General features: G+C 43.2%; 1 protein-coding gene across 3 annotated transcripts in view; it reads right to left on the bottom strand.

Annotated features, from left to right (window-relative positions):
* ANXA6 (annexin A6) overlaps window positions 1-13,541 on the bottom strand; it is a 60,008-nt gene that overhangs the window by 43,234 nt on the left and 3,233 nt on the right. For all 3 annotated transcript variants that reach the window (XM_027841984.1, XM_027841987.1, XM_027841986.1), the window contains exon 2: window positions 7,909-7,942. In XM_027841984.1, coding sequence (XP_027697785.1) covers window positions 7,909-7,920 — 12 coding nt within the window. In that variant the 5' untranslated portion in view covers window positions 7,921-7,942. The remainder of the gene's footprint in view (window positions 1-7,908; window positions 7,943-13,541) is intronic.

Raw genomic sequence — 13,541 nt, 5'->3', positions numbered from 1 at the left:
GACCTAGAAGGCAACATGTGGCCTTGAAGCCACAGGTTCCCCACAGGTTCTAGGCACTAAAATCACACTGGTAGCATGGTCAGCAAGAAGCTTCCGTGTCTAGCATGGTGCAAGGCAGAGCAGAATACTGGAAGAGAGGTGCCCGTTTGTTGGCAGGACAATACCAGGCCCAAAGATGCCTTCTGAGCTCCTTGAAAAGTAGCCTGACAATCAGTATGTGCCTTCCCATCCATCTCTGCCCAAGATGGTAATCAGGTTATAGGTAATTCAACGGGAAGAAAGATGATGAATTTTCCTTCAAGGTACCACCCTCCCTTTCTGGAACCTCTAACCCTCAATAGCAGCCTCACACCCACAGACACACATAATTCAGGGAGCTCTACAGACAGAAATACACAAGAGGAGGGCAAATTCCTGGCCTGGAGCTCTGTGAGCAAAGAGCTTAGAATTGTGTCTGGGCTCTGGGGGTGGGGTGAAGACATGCTAAACTCTTGGCCTTTCACTGCCTCCAGCAAAGACACAGGCACTGCTTCTTGCCTCTCCCTTCTAAGACACTAATAGCAACATAGTTAAGCCACATATAATCAAAGTTATTTTCTATGGGCAGCATGAGGTATCAGGAGGGGTACCATCTCTGTACAGGGCATTAAGGGCAGGGAGAGACTAAAAGCAGAGTCCAGTTATATCCTGCTCAGAGATTCCAGTTCTAGGACATTTTTGCAAAGCCTATTATTGGCCTGGGCTTTGGTCCCCTGGTTTCCCAAAGAACCATCTTCCTAGTTTCAATTTGTCTCTGCTACAGGCTGGCCTAAGTCTTCCTTGGTCATCTAAACAGCTTCTTCAGAATTAAATCTTCTACCCTCTATGTCCCCTTGGGCACCCAGGGCCAGCGCTAGCTGGTCAAAAGGTACTAGAGCTGGGTTTTCAGCCTATGGGCAGGTGCAGACTTCCTGCACATAGATAAGATGACAACCATCTTTGACACTTGCACAAGGCCCCCATACTTCCCTTCCCAGCACAGCTGGGACGAGTCAGATTTTTTTTTCTGACTAGTGGATGCCCTTCCCACTGTGCCAGACTGCTTCAGGTTTCCAGATCAGGATGGAACATATGGCTAGACAGCACCCTACACTCCTCCTAACAAATGTTTACCCTCATCTCTGTTCGCTGAAGCCAAAGGGAATCCACCCCCCACCTCCCCAAACATGCCATTCAAGTTCTACCACAGCCTTCAGCTCCCAAGGAAAGGCACTGAAGTTCCCTTCTATTTTTTTTTCACTCCCTTCAAACAGGACACAACTTTTTTTAGGACCTTTTAGGCAAGGTCATTTCTCTCTCTGAGTTACTTTGGTCACAGTCCTGGTTGATATATAAATAGGCAAATTCCCAGCATGTCTCTTCTCTGGCCTACATCACCCTAAGACTCTTGTTTTCCTTAAATGCCCTTGCACGGTGAATGCTGGCCCACATGATCTCAAGTCTGTTTCACTCATTGGTATCTCTTCTACTCCAGAAAGATTTGTTCCCATCTGGTGGTCAGTGAGGCCCAAGCTACCACTCCTCTGGGCTCTTTTCTCCATTATTTTCTCCTTAGCCTTCCTTATTTTTTAAAATAGATTTTTTACTGACATCTTTGGTTTTTATATAGACATTTCCCCTTGTATCCTTCCCCCACCTTGAGAGCTATCTTTTAAAAAAAAAAAATTACAGAAAAAAAGAAAAAAAATCAGCAAAACTAGTCAACATATCAAAAAAATCTGACAGTATATATAATGTTCCACACCCATGAACCCCTACCCCTTCAAAGTGAGGTTGGAGGGAGAAGGAAGCAGCTTCTCACATCTGTCCTTTGGGACCAAACACGCTTTTGAATTTTGCAATATTCAGTTTTGACTGTTTTATGGTTGTTCTGTCCACTTACATTGTTACATATATAATATTGCATAAACATAGTTACATACACATTATCCTTGTGTATGCTGTTTTCCTGGCTGCACTTACTTCACTTTATATCAGTTCACGCAAGTCTTTCCGTGCCTCTCTCTATTCAACATGCTTATTATTTTTAACAGCATAGTAATATTCTACTCCATTCACATATCACAATTTATTTAGCCACCCCCCAGCCTTGCTTCTACTTTCGCCTTGTGCAGCCTACATCTTGGAATCCACCGAGTTAGTCTGTGATTTCCAGACCAAGGCTAGAGCTGATGAGATAGGAAGGATTCCTGGATAGTGGCAAATTGGCACCTTCCTTAAGCTACTCAAGGAAAGGAGCTATTGTCTTTACCAAGAAGGCTGTTTGTACTCCTTTCCTAAGCCTGATAGAGGCTAGGGTGGAAAGGGAGAGGAGACACCAGGAATTCAATTCAATGAGCACAGCTTAAAAAAAAAAAAAAAAGAAAGAAAGACAGGGCCTGAGGTAGATGCTACCTTTAAGGCACTGACTATTTAGTAGGGTAAGTGAGAGATTCTTACCAACACTTACTACTCGCCCAGCCCTTTGCTCTGAGACATTCAGATAATCACAAGTAAGGAACTCTATCCTCACTGAGTTCAGTCAAGCTGAAGGTCACAGAATCCAGGACTTCAGAGGCCACCTGGTCATAGAATTTAGAGCTGCTAAGGTCCCCAGATATCATCCAGTTCAACCTGTTTTATAGATGAAGAACCAGGATAACCCAAGAGTTTGAATGATTTGCCTGAGGTGTGTAAAGTTTCCAGGTGACCCAGGCAGTAAATGACAGCACTCATATTCCAATCCTAGGGTTTGTTCTACTAAACATAAGCTTCTTCAGCACTGACTTTGGAGGACCTAAATTTGACTCTCATGCAGCTCTATTACTTTGTACCTGTACAATTTACTTTTCTTCCCTGGACCTCAGTTTTATTATCTATAAATTGAAAGGGTTAGATGAGATCAGGAATTCTTAACCTGGGCTCTATAGCCCACGGATAGAATGTCTATGCCACATTGAATTGGGGGGGTGGGGTGGATAACATCTTTATTTTCACTAACTTCTAACTGAAATTTAGCATTTCATTCATTTTTTTATTTTTAAATTTTATTTATTTTATTCTGAAGTTAAGAAATGAAATAAGCCTTTCCATAACATAGTAGAATGGGGGGGGGGGAGAAAGAATTGCACATGAATGTAGGCAAGAAACATTATTCAGAGAAAGGGTCCATTGGCTTCATCAGACCACCGAGGGAGCCCACAACACAAAAAAGATTAAGATCCCCTAGATTAGAACAATCTCTAAAGGCCCTCCTAATTCCACCAGTGCCTAGCACAGTGTCTTGCATGTAGCCCACACGTAGTACATATGGAATAGAATAAGCATTTATATAACACCTACTATGTGCCATTGTGCTAAGTGCTTTTTTATAATTATCTCACTTGACGTATGTTTGTTGAATTGAATTGATATACACAAATATGTATCATTCACAGCACCTTGTAGTATATGCTAAGTGCCAGATGAAGGGCAATTATTAGGGAGTCAAAGGAAAGACTTAAAAAAAATTGGGGGGGGCAGCTAGATGGCACAGTGGATAAAGCTCCAGCCTTGGCGACAGGAGGACCTGAATTCAAATCTGCCCTCTGACACTTGACACTTACTAGCTGCGTGACCCTGGGCAAGTCACTTAACCCCAAATGCCTCACCAAAAAAAATTTGTTTTTAATTTCTTAAGACTGAGCCTCCTCTTGCCTAGTCTGGAGGTGCAGAAGATACTCATGGGGCCCACTACTCATCTTCACCAGAGCTTTAACTTACTCTATTTCCAATTTCCTTAGGCAACCCGGTACCCCAACGCCCTTGTTCCCAGGGGCTCACCCTATCAATGCTGAATATAGTGTAGACATCTGATCTTCATGTGCCCCTGTAGATCAGAATTTCTAAGCTCAAGAGATTTACCAGCCTCAGCCTTGCTGGTAGCAAGGATTACAGGCTTGTTCCATCATGCCCAGATGAAGAATTGACTTCTAGGATAAGGGAAAAAGAGGCAGGACACCCCATGAGAGATGTGTTGGCAAGTTCCTTGATTTGACCCAGTCCCACTTGCTTGGGGGCAAAGTTCAGCTTCTAGGCTCCTTCACTAGGCCTGGCAAAAAGAAGCTAAAGGGCCTGAGGCTGTCAGCGGGGAGGACAGAGAAGTGGGCAGGATATATAGTGGAACTATCATCATCATCTCCCATTTAGAATCATAGAATTATGAGCTAGGAGACACATTAAGGATCATTTAATCTAGCCATCTCATTTTAGTGCTGAGTTCACTGAGTCAACCTAAGTAGTAAATGGTAGAGTTGGATTAGAACCCAGGGCCTCTGATCCCAAATCTAACACTCTTTCCACTATACCAGGTGACATCTCCATCATTTTAAACTTTGGAGGGTTCTTTCCTTTCTACTCTACTAGGTAGGTAATTCAAGTACTTACAGATGAAGAAACTTAAGACTCAAACCAAAGGGACTTTCCCACGATCACACAGCTAGTTAATCACAAAACTGGGATTTGAATCTCAGTCTTCCGACTCTAACCCCTATGTTTTTTCCCTAGGCATTGAGGGACTTGCCCTAATCAAACTCTCCCCAAGTGATGGGAGATGCTAGTGTAGCAGAGGTAACTGAAAACCTCCCCAGGGACTTTGATGTACTCACTGCAACTTAGGAGAATGGCCAGAATAACCTACCAATAAAGATATATGGCACTCTGGATCAGGGGACTCCATGACAGCCTGGAAACATTAGGAATCATGAGTTCTTATCCTACTCTTCTACTTACACTCTGAATGAGCCTGGACAAGTTACTTGACATCCCCAAGCTTCGAGTCACCCCAGTAGAGATGATCTAACCAAAGTAACTGGAGCCTAGTACCAGCAGGAACTTTTACTTTAGGATTGAAGCTCCTCTAGGGTAAAGGTTCTCAACTTGGGGTCTATGAACTTTAAAAAAAAATTTTTTGATAACTGTATTTTAGTATAATTGGTTTCCTTTATAATCCTATGTTTTTTTATTGATGCATTTAAAAATATTATTCTGAAAAGGCTTTATCTGACTGCCAAAAGGGTCTGTAACACAAAAAAGTTAAGAATCTCTGTTATAGGGTTTTCTGTGGTCCTCGTCTGGTCCTCAGCTCAATTTGCTCTGGGGATTATATTATGACATGAATCTTCAAAAAGGCCCACCTCTGACACATCTTGGCTGACAAATCACTTAACCTCAATAAATCACACACACACACACACACACACACACACACACACACACACACTTTCCCCTAAACTTAAGACCATGAGTTTCAGAACAGTTACAAATCTGCATTGGGAGAGAGTTCCCTTTCCCAGAGTTTCCCCATATCAACAAAATAACAAGACTGAATTGAAACAAATAAACAAGCTACTTAGTAATACTCTTTTTGTCCCCTCCCTTTCTTTTCCAAACCTAGCCTTTTCTCCAGTAGCTGGACCCATGTTCTCCAGAGGCAACGGGATAAGGAAAAGAGAAACCAATTTTCCACCCTAAAATATTCAACAGATTCTGTCGCCCGATGGTAAACGGCACTTGTGCCCAGGAGAGTGAAGGCTTGGGTTGTGCCCAGGCTACTGCTGGCAGATGAAGTTCTTCATTATTGCTAGAAGCCAGGAAGGCAGCCCCAGGAGATGCCTGTCTGCCTTCCTTGTGCCCCCAACTAAAACATGAGACTGAAATGACCCTGAGTGTTTAGAACACAGGGCTAATGAAAATGACATTGTTGCTTCAGTCACATAAGAACTCTCATCTCTGTTCTGTTTCAAAGTCCCAACCTTCACCACAATCTGACCTATTTCTCCAGCCCTATCCCAAATCAACTTCAACCACCTAGCCCCAGACACAAGAAGAGCCCAAAGGCTAGCATAGTAATTATGTCCTTGCTTTGTATGCAGACCAGATTCCATTCCTACTAATGGAGATACAGATCAAAGTGCATATCCTGATATTCTGCAAAGAGCCTATCTCTGACCCCAGGGAAGACACAGGAGTCAGCTCTAAATATGAAGTATGGCCCAATGTTATCATCAGCATCCTCCAGTAGCAGAAAAAGACTCCACCTCCTCTATGAGGTGGCAGCTGGGAAGCATAGTAGAGAATTGTACCTATGGTCTAAAAGACCTAAGTTCAAAGCCACCCTAGACATTCACTAGCTTTGTGACCCTGGCCAAGTCACTTAACTTCAGTTTCCTTATCTGCAAAATGGAGATAACAATAGTACCTACCTCCCAGCATAGTCGTGAGGATAAAATGAGATATCTGCAAAGTACTTTGTAAACTTTAAAAAACACTATGTAACCACTAGTCACTATTGTTGTTGTGATGACAAAAGTGAAGATAAAACTGGCCAGCCCAGCTCATACTGATTTCTCCCCTCCTCTCATCACATTTAATTTCTGTATAACTTACTGAGTATTTAACTAATACTGAAAGCTAATAAGTGATATGTGTGTCCCTTTTATCTCCCCAGCTACCTATGGGCTCATTGAGGGGAAGGACTGTGTCATGTATCTGCTCTCCCCATAGCATTGTGTACATTTTAAGTTAGGGGTGGAGAACCTTCGGCCTCAATGCCACAAGTGGCCCTCTAGGTCCTCAAGTTCTGCCCTTTGACTTTAAATTTCACAGAACAAATCTCCTTAATAAAAGCATTTGTTCTGTAAAACTTGGCCTCAGTCAAAAGGCCGCACCCAAGGACCTAGAGAGCCACAGGTTCCCCACCCCTATTCTAGGTACTGAAAAAACACCCAAATAAGTAATTTACAGCCAAGAACAGGGATGACTCCAACCAAAACATTTTATAAAGGAGGAAAGTAGGAGCCAGAGAGATTAAATGACTTTGCCTTAAGTCCACTATGAAAATTAAGAGTAGATCTGGGGTAGACTCAGGTCCCTTAAATCCTCAGTCTAGCATTCTCTCCCTCCAGTGCTGCCTCCCTTTTTTTTTTTTTTCATGCTAAACAAAAAGAGATGTTAGTGTATCCCTGAGCGCTATTGGTCAGCAAATCTTCCAGGCAGTATTTCAACTGGATTCCACTTGCATTTATTAAGTGACTATGCACCAAAAATCATACCAGGCACCTCAGATACAAAGACAAAACAGAAAACCTGAACCTGACCTCAAGGAGCTTATATTTTCCTTAGACATACAACATTTAAGTATGTACAAGGTGAAAATGAGGAAAGATTGGTAAGGATTTTAAAAGGCGGAGGTATATTCCAGGTCTTAGGAACAGCCCATGTAAGGCATGGGGGAAAGAAATGGATATGTCAAGCTTGGAGCACAGCAAATAGGCTGATATGGCAGGAAAACAGAATGCACGCAGATGAGCAATGTGAAACAAGTCCGGAAAGACAGGTTCTAATCAGACTCCAAGAGGCTTCAAATTTCAACCAGAGGAGTTTGTATTTTATCCTCTGGGTGATAGGGAGCCACTGAAAGTTCATGACTCAGATCCATGCTTTAAGAAGATTACTTTGGCAGCTGTGTGGCATATGGATGGGAGAAGAGAAGGACCAATTAAGACCGTTCTATAGCAGTCAAGGTAATTGGTGATAAGGGCTTGCTCTAGGGTGGTGACCAGATGGAGAGGAGACATGTGCCCAGTGACATGACTGTCACATAAGGGATGTTGCTGAGATAGAATGAATAGGGGATCTATGGCAGCTCTAATACAAGAACAGTGGGAGGACCAAACCCTAGGAGGGACAGTGGGATGCAGGTAGGGGGAGGGGAGGAAAGGATGGTAGGAAAAACTTCTCAGAATACAGAAGGACTGTCTCAGTTCTGGAGGGCTTCTCAAGGACTCCTGGGCAGAGGCAAACACTGGAACAATGGGTTGATTTCATCAGGGAGAGAGAAGGGAGCCTTACCATGTTGGCCATGGTTTCTGGTGGTACACACAAGCTGCAAAGAAAAAAGAATACAGGAGTTAAAAGCACTTTCCATCCACTGCCTCCTTCCTTCCACTGAAAAGAGGAAGAGAGGAGGGGAAGTTAACAGCCTAGAGTCTCAGCAAGATTTACTTGCAATGGTAGAACCCTGAATGACTGGGCCACTACTGTGCTTCCCCCACCCCTCTCCAGGAGCTTTTCATGTGCTGGTTGAATTGGGAAGGGCGAAATTGGCTCTCAGGAATTCTCTGACAGTTTCTTTCTTTGGGGGCCCAAATTTATTTCTATCCTCTACTACTTGGCCATGGGGGACATAGTGCACTGTTTCCAGGAGGGGAGGTCTTCTTTATCAGGGTGAGGAGTGTGGAAACCCAACCATATCGAATATCACAGCTAGGAGGGACCTTCAAGATCATATAGTCTGACCTCTTCATTTTATATAGAAACTGAGTTATAAAAAGAAGTGACTTGACCAAGGTCATATATCAATGTTTAAACATTAAAAAATTTTTTATTATCTTCTTCTTAAACAACTTTCCTCTACATAGGGCAGCTAAATGGCACAGTAGATGGAGCACTAAGCCGGAAGTAAGATGTGAGTTCAAATCCAACCTCAGACACTAGCTGTAAGACCTTGGACAAGTCACATAACCTGTTTGCCTCAGCTTCCTTGACTGTAAAATGGGGATAATAACAGCACCAACCTCGGAAGGGTTGTTGTGAGGATTAAACAAGATAATATTTATTAAGTACTTAGCACAGTGCCTGGAACATAGTAGGCTCTTATTAAATGCTTATTCTCTTCCCTTTCCTACATAGTGAGTTAGTCCTTATAAAAGATAAAGGGGAAAAAACTAGTATTAATAAAACTAACCCATTAAATGAGTAAAACATAATAGACCAGAGATTCTTAACCTGGAGTCTACATATGCCTAAAGAGTCCAGATAGTTTTTGGAGTGGGTGTGGGTATCCATGAATTTGGATGGGGAAAAAATTACACTTTTAATTTTCACTAACCTCTAACTGAAATTGAGCATTTCTTTTATGATTAATACCAAGGGGTTCCTGGATTTAATCAGACTGCCTAAGGGATCCTCCACATAGAAATGGTTAAGAAACCCTGGTATAGGAACTATACCTGTAGTTCCCCATCTTTGCAAAGAATGGTGAAAGGCGAGTTCTCTCATTCCTTCTCTAGGGCCAGGCTTGTTTATTATCATTACACATCCTTCAGTATCAGTGATCTAGCAAGTTGGTAGCAGAATTGGAACTCAAGACCAAGTTTCTTTATCTCTAGCCTAAAGTTCTTTCCACAATTCCATGCTGCTTCCAGGCATCCCAGCCATGACCCATATTCAATTGTCTCAGATGAATTTAGTCCTGATCCCCACTGAAACCAAGATTAGTTCTATTTCAACTCTGGTGGTACAAGTTCTACAAGAGCTCTCTCTACAGACTACACCCGCCTGCTCGCCCCCTTACTCTTTCCATCTCCTTCGCTATCTGGATTACCCCAATCAGGGGCCTCAGCTCTGCTGAAACCAGAAATCAGAGGGTGCTAGTTAGATGGGGGAGGGAGAACCCAAGCAGCCAAAGCCCCAGGAAAACCTGCTTCGTTTCTCCAGCAACACTCAGAAGGAAATGAAAACGCTAGTGTTTTTACGTTCCAAATCTTCAACTCCTCCCCCACAGAGAGACCCAGGAGTGGGGGGTGGGGGAAGGGAGGTGGGCATAAGTTAGCTCTGGTACATATAGGGAGGGAACAGGAAGAGCACGGATCAAGACTCAAGAATGAATTAGCCCTTAGACATCATCTGATCCTTCATGGGGCTGAATCCTCCCACCCTGCCCAGCAACGAATCGGCTTTCCCTTGGCCGTGTAGCTGGAAAATTCAGCAATGGCCCTGGTCCAGAGTGAGTAAATGAGGCCATCTGGGTAAAAGCCCCTTTCTAGAGGAAAGAGGGCTCAGACACAGGCTCTCTAATCTCAATGATTATAAATTTATAAACTCAGAGTTGGGCAGAGAGGACATACACCTCCAAAGTGGGAAAGCCAAAAGGCAGGACTGGTCCCCAGGCCCCTTTTGGGGCAAAGAATCCTCCTCTTCTCTCCACGGATTTATAGCAGACTGCTCAAGACCCCAACAACACAGTCCCATTCCCTCCATCTTGTCTGGGGACCTCCTTTCCTTTTCTTTCTCCTGTCCCCTTCTTCCTCAATAGCGATCTATCTTCACACCATTCTTGGACAAGACAGTCACTAACTTGTGACTTTGGATGAATCGCTTGTCTTTTCTAAGCCTCAGTTTCCTCACCGATAGAATGAGGGAAGGGGGCTTTTGTGAACAAGATGATCTCTAAAGTTCCCATCCACATTTGAAACGTTATTATTTGTGCTCCTAGCTATTACCTTTTTCCATTCTAGAGAAAGGCCAAGGTCGAGCACTACTACTAGTGGCCCCAGCCCTTGAATTTACCCAAACTCATTGATTTTGTCCTCTTTTCCCACTACGGGTCTCCATAGGGCTATTCCTTTACCCTACCTTTAAGAGAAATTTAGGCGGGCTGGGTCTCATTTCTAGATTACCCCCATACGATTTGCAGGATATCTCTGTCCCCCTGCCCTCAGCTGCTATTGTAGCTTCTGAAAGACAAAGATCTTCATTTTACCCTGGTTCCAGTAGCCCATCCCCACACCCTGATACCCTGTAAGATGGGTATGGATGGTTGTGTGGGCAAAGGAACAAGAGGAGAGATGAAGAGGCCCGAGGGAATTTTCCACCACAAAGCCTAGCCCAGGGTATACCAAGGGATAGGGCAAGATAAAGCTCATCTTGGAAGATGTAGGAGGGGCAAGTATCGGCCAGAGCCCTGGCAAGGAAAGAAAGAAAACAACAAAGGCGGACAAGTCATTATACATACCTATATACACATATAGATGTATGTATATGTATGTACACACACACACATATTTTTTTCTTTAAAGAGCCTTCTAAGAACCTAAGACCCTGGAAATGACTTCAAAACCTACCACCCAGAATGTAAAGGGCAAGAAGAGACCTTAGAGATAGTCTGGTTCAACTTCCTCATTTTAAGGTGAGATATCTTGGTAAAAGTGAATTTAGGAATTTCCTGCATTTAGGAAATACAGAGCCTAGTGACTTAACCTTTCTGAACCTCAGTCTCCCCATCTGTAAAAAATCAGTACACTAAGGATCTATGATAGCCTCAACATAGATGAAACTCATTATAACTTAGAACAGTTCTCAAACTTTTTGGTCTCAGGGCCCTTTTATGCTCTTAAAAGTAAAGGACCCCCCAAAATAGTTTTTGCTTATATGGATTATATATATATTTGTTGTATTCAGTAACTAGTCTCAGAAAAATGGTTTTGATCAAGAGTCTCAGTGACTCCCAGTGGTCCCCAAACCACATTTTCAGAACTGCTGAGTTAGTAGGGTAAGTCCTAGAGAGTGGCCTGTGGTTCAGAGGCAATCTGTGACTTGCTGGTATGAGAGGTAGGAAAGAAGTGCATTTTCCTGGCTCCAAGTCCAGCTGCCCCCATCTGTGAAATGGGAACAATAATATCTATCAGCAATACTGTCCCCTCCCCAAGTAGGACATAAGCCCCTTGAGGGCAGAAATTATTTTGCTTTAGTATTTGTATTCCTATTAGAGTATAGGCATTTAATAAATACTTACAAACTGATTGACCTCAGAGAGTGGTTGTGAAGATTAAATGAGAAAGCTTTACATGCATTCTGCAAACCTTAAAGTGTTATGGAAAGAAAGGAACTTGGACCCAGCTAGGCGAAGTGCTTGGAGACCAGTTTATTCTTTCCTCCCCCATCTCCTCCAGTACTTGAAGAACAATCAGAACAGTCTCTGCGTTTAAAAAAAAAAAAAATGCTTTGGGAACGTCTCACTTGAAAAGTCCAGATCAATGCTATTCTTGGCTCAGGGCCTCCAACTGAACACCCCAGAGGAGGCCTCACTCTGGTTTCTTAGAGAGCAGCATTGGCTGTGTGTTGTAGAAGGTTGGAGCTAAATGGAGCCCTCAGTGTGGGCAAACCTTTCCCTTTCCTGGGCCTCAGTTTCTATAAATTATTAATGTCTCCCTCAGTTATAGATATCAGGGGCAAACAAGTGACTTCGGGGAGTTAAGAAATGAGTTATAACCCTCATGTGGGCCTGAAGAGTTGGGGGAAAAGGCCCCCTAGTTCTGCTCTGTAAGTTAGTACCCTGCCCATACCCCCATCACATAGAGTCCTTAATTTACAGAAGATGCAGAGGGATGAGTGGTCAAACAACCCAAGTCAGACTGGACCCCAATGCCCAGAGAGAAGTCAGGATATAAATCATTCCTGAATTGTCTTCCTTACTCAGACTCAACAGTCAATGAAAAGTTAACTTTGGGGGAAGTTGGCAGCTAAGTACTTAAAGACTATTGGGAGGTGGGGGGGGGGCAATAACTCTAGCACCAATGTTCCACCTAGTCTCTCTCCTCTATAGTGCACTGAAACCCAAAATAGGCATGCTTGAGGTATTCTACTCCAAACTTAAACAAGGGATTAGGGCACATGGAAGATCCAGCTATACTGAAGCCAGAAAGTTAATACAGCTCCACACTATTAGGGTTGGCTTCCTTACCTGAGTTCCCTAAAGATACAGAAGGGCCTTTTCTGGGAAGATGCAAAGCTTAAACCCATCCCCATCCTACCCCATGACTATTCCTGGGTTCCCAGGGAATGGGAGAAGTCCCAAAGGATTGGTAGAGACTCCCAGGAAAGGGATGACTCCCAGATCTACTATAAAATCCCAAATCTTTCCTCTTAACCCCAGCTCCTAATCTTCAACTGCTGCTGGGCATCTCTACCTGAAGATGTCCCAGGGACATCTCAAGCCCAAAACTGTTTACCCCATAACATGCCTCTCCCAGTTGTGGCGGCAGCATTGTTCTTCCAGTTATCTAGGCTCCAAACATCATTTTTAAGTCTTTCCTCTCCCTTTCATCCTACTCCTACATTCAACTGATACCTCCTACAGATTCTACTAATGCATAGTTCAAGTCCCTCCCACTCCCTTTCTACTTTGTGAAGCAACCATGCCAATACAGGCCCTTCCTATCATTCCCCCATTACCTCTCCTAAGATCAAAGATTTAGATTAGAAGGGACTTTAGAGGTCATCAAGTTTAACCCTCTCTTTATAGATGAGGACACTGAGGCATAGAGTAAAATGACTTGGCCAAGGTCATATAGTCATATGAGGCAGGATTTGAATTTGGATTTTCCCAAGTCTAGTGCACTATCCATAATGCCATCTAGCCACCTATTTCTTTATTCAGTTTATTCCCCATTATGATGTAAGTTTCTTGGTGGCAGGGACCATATTTGCCTTTCTTTGGCCCTCCCAGGACTTCGAATGGTGCCTAATACACAGTAAAGGTTTAATAAATGCTTGTTGCCTGACTCCACTCTACTTTTAATAAATTCTTAACTGGGCTCCATGCCTCCAGGTTCTCCTTCTCCAATACATCCTTTACACAACTGTCAGAGTCATCTTCCTTTTTTTTTTTTTTTTTTTTTTTTTTTTTTTTTTTTTTTTTTTTT

The sequence above is a fragment of the Vombatus ursinus genome, unplaced genomic scaffold (assembly GCF_900497805.2).
Source record: "Vombatus ursinus unplaced genomic scaffold, bare-nosed wombat genome assembly UNPS02014863.1, whole genome shotgun sequence".
In the NCBI taxonomy this organism is placed as follows: domain Eukaryota; kingdom Metazoa; phylum Chordata; class Mammalia; order Diprotodontia; family Vombatidae; genus Vombatus; species Vombatus ursinus.
The sequence above is the reverse complement of the archived record's forward strand: the minus strand, read 5'-3'. Positions and strand labels throughout refer to the sequence as shown.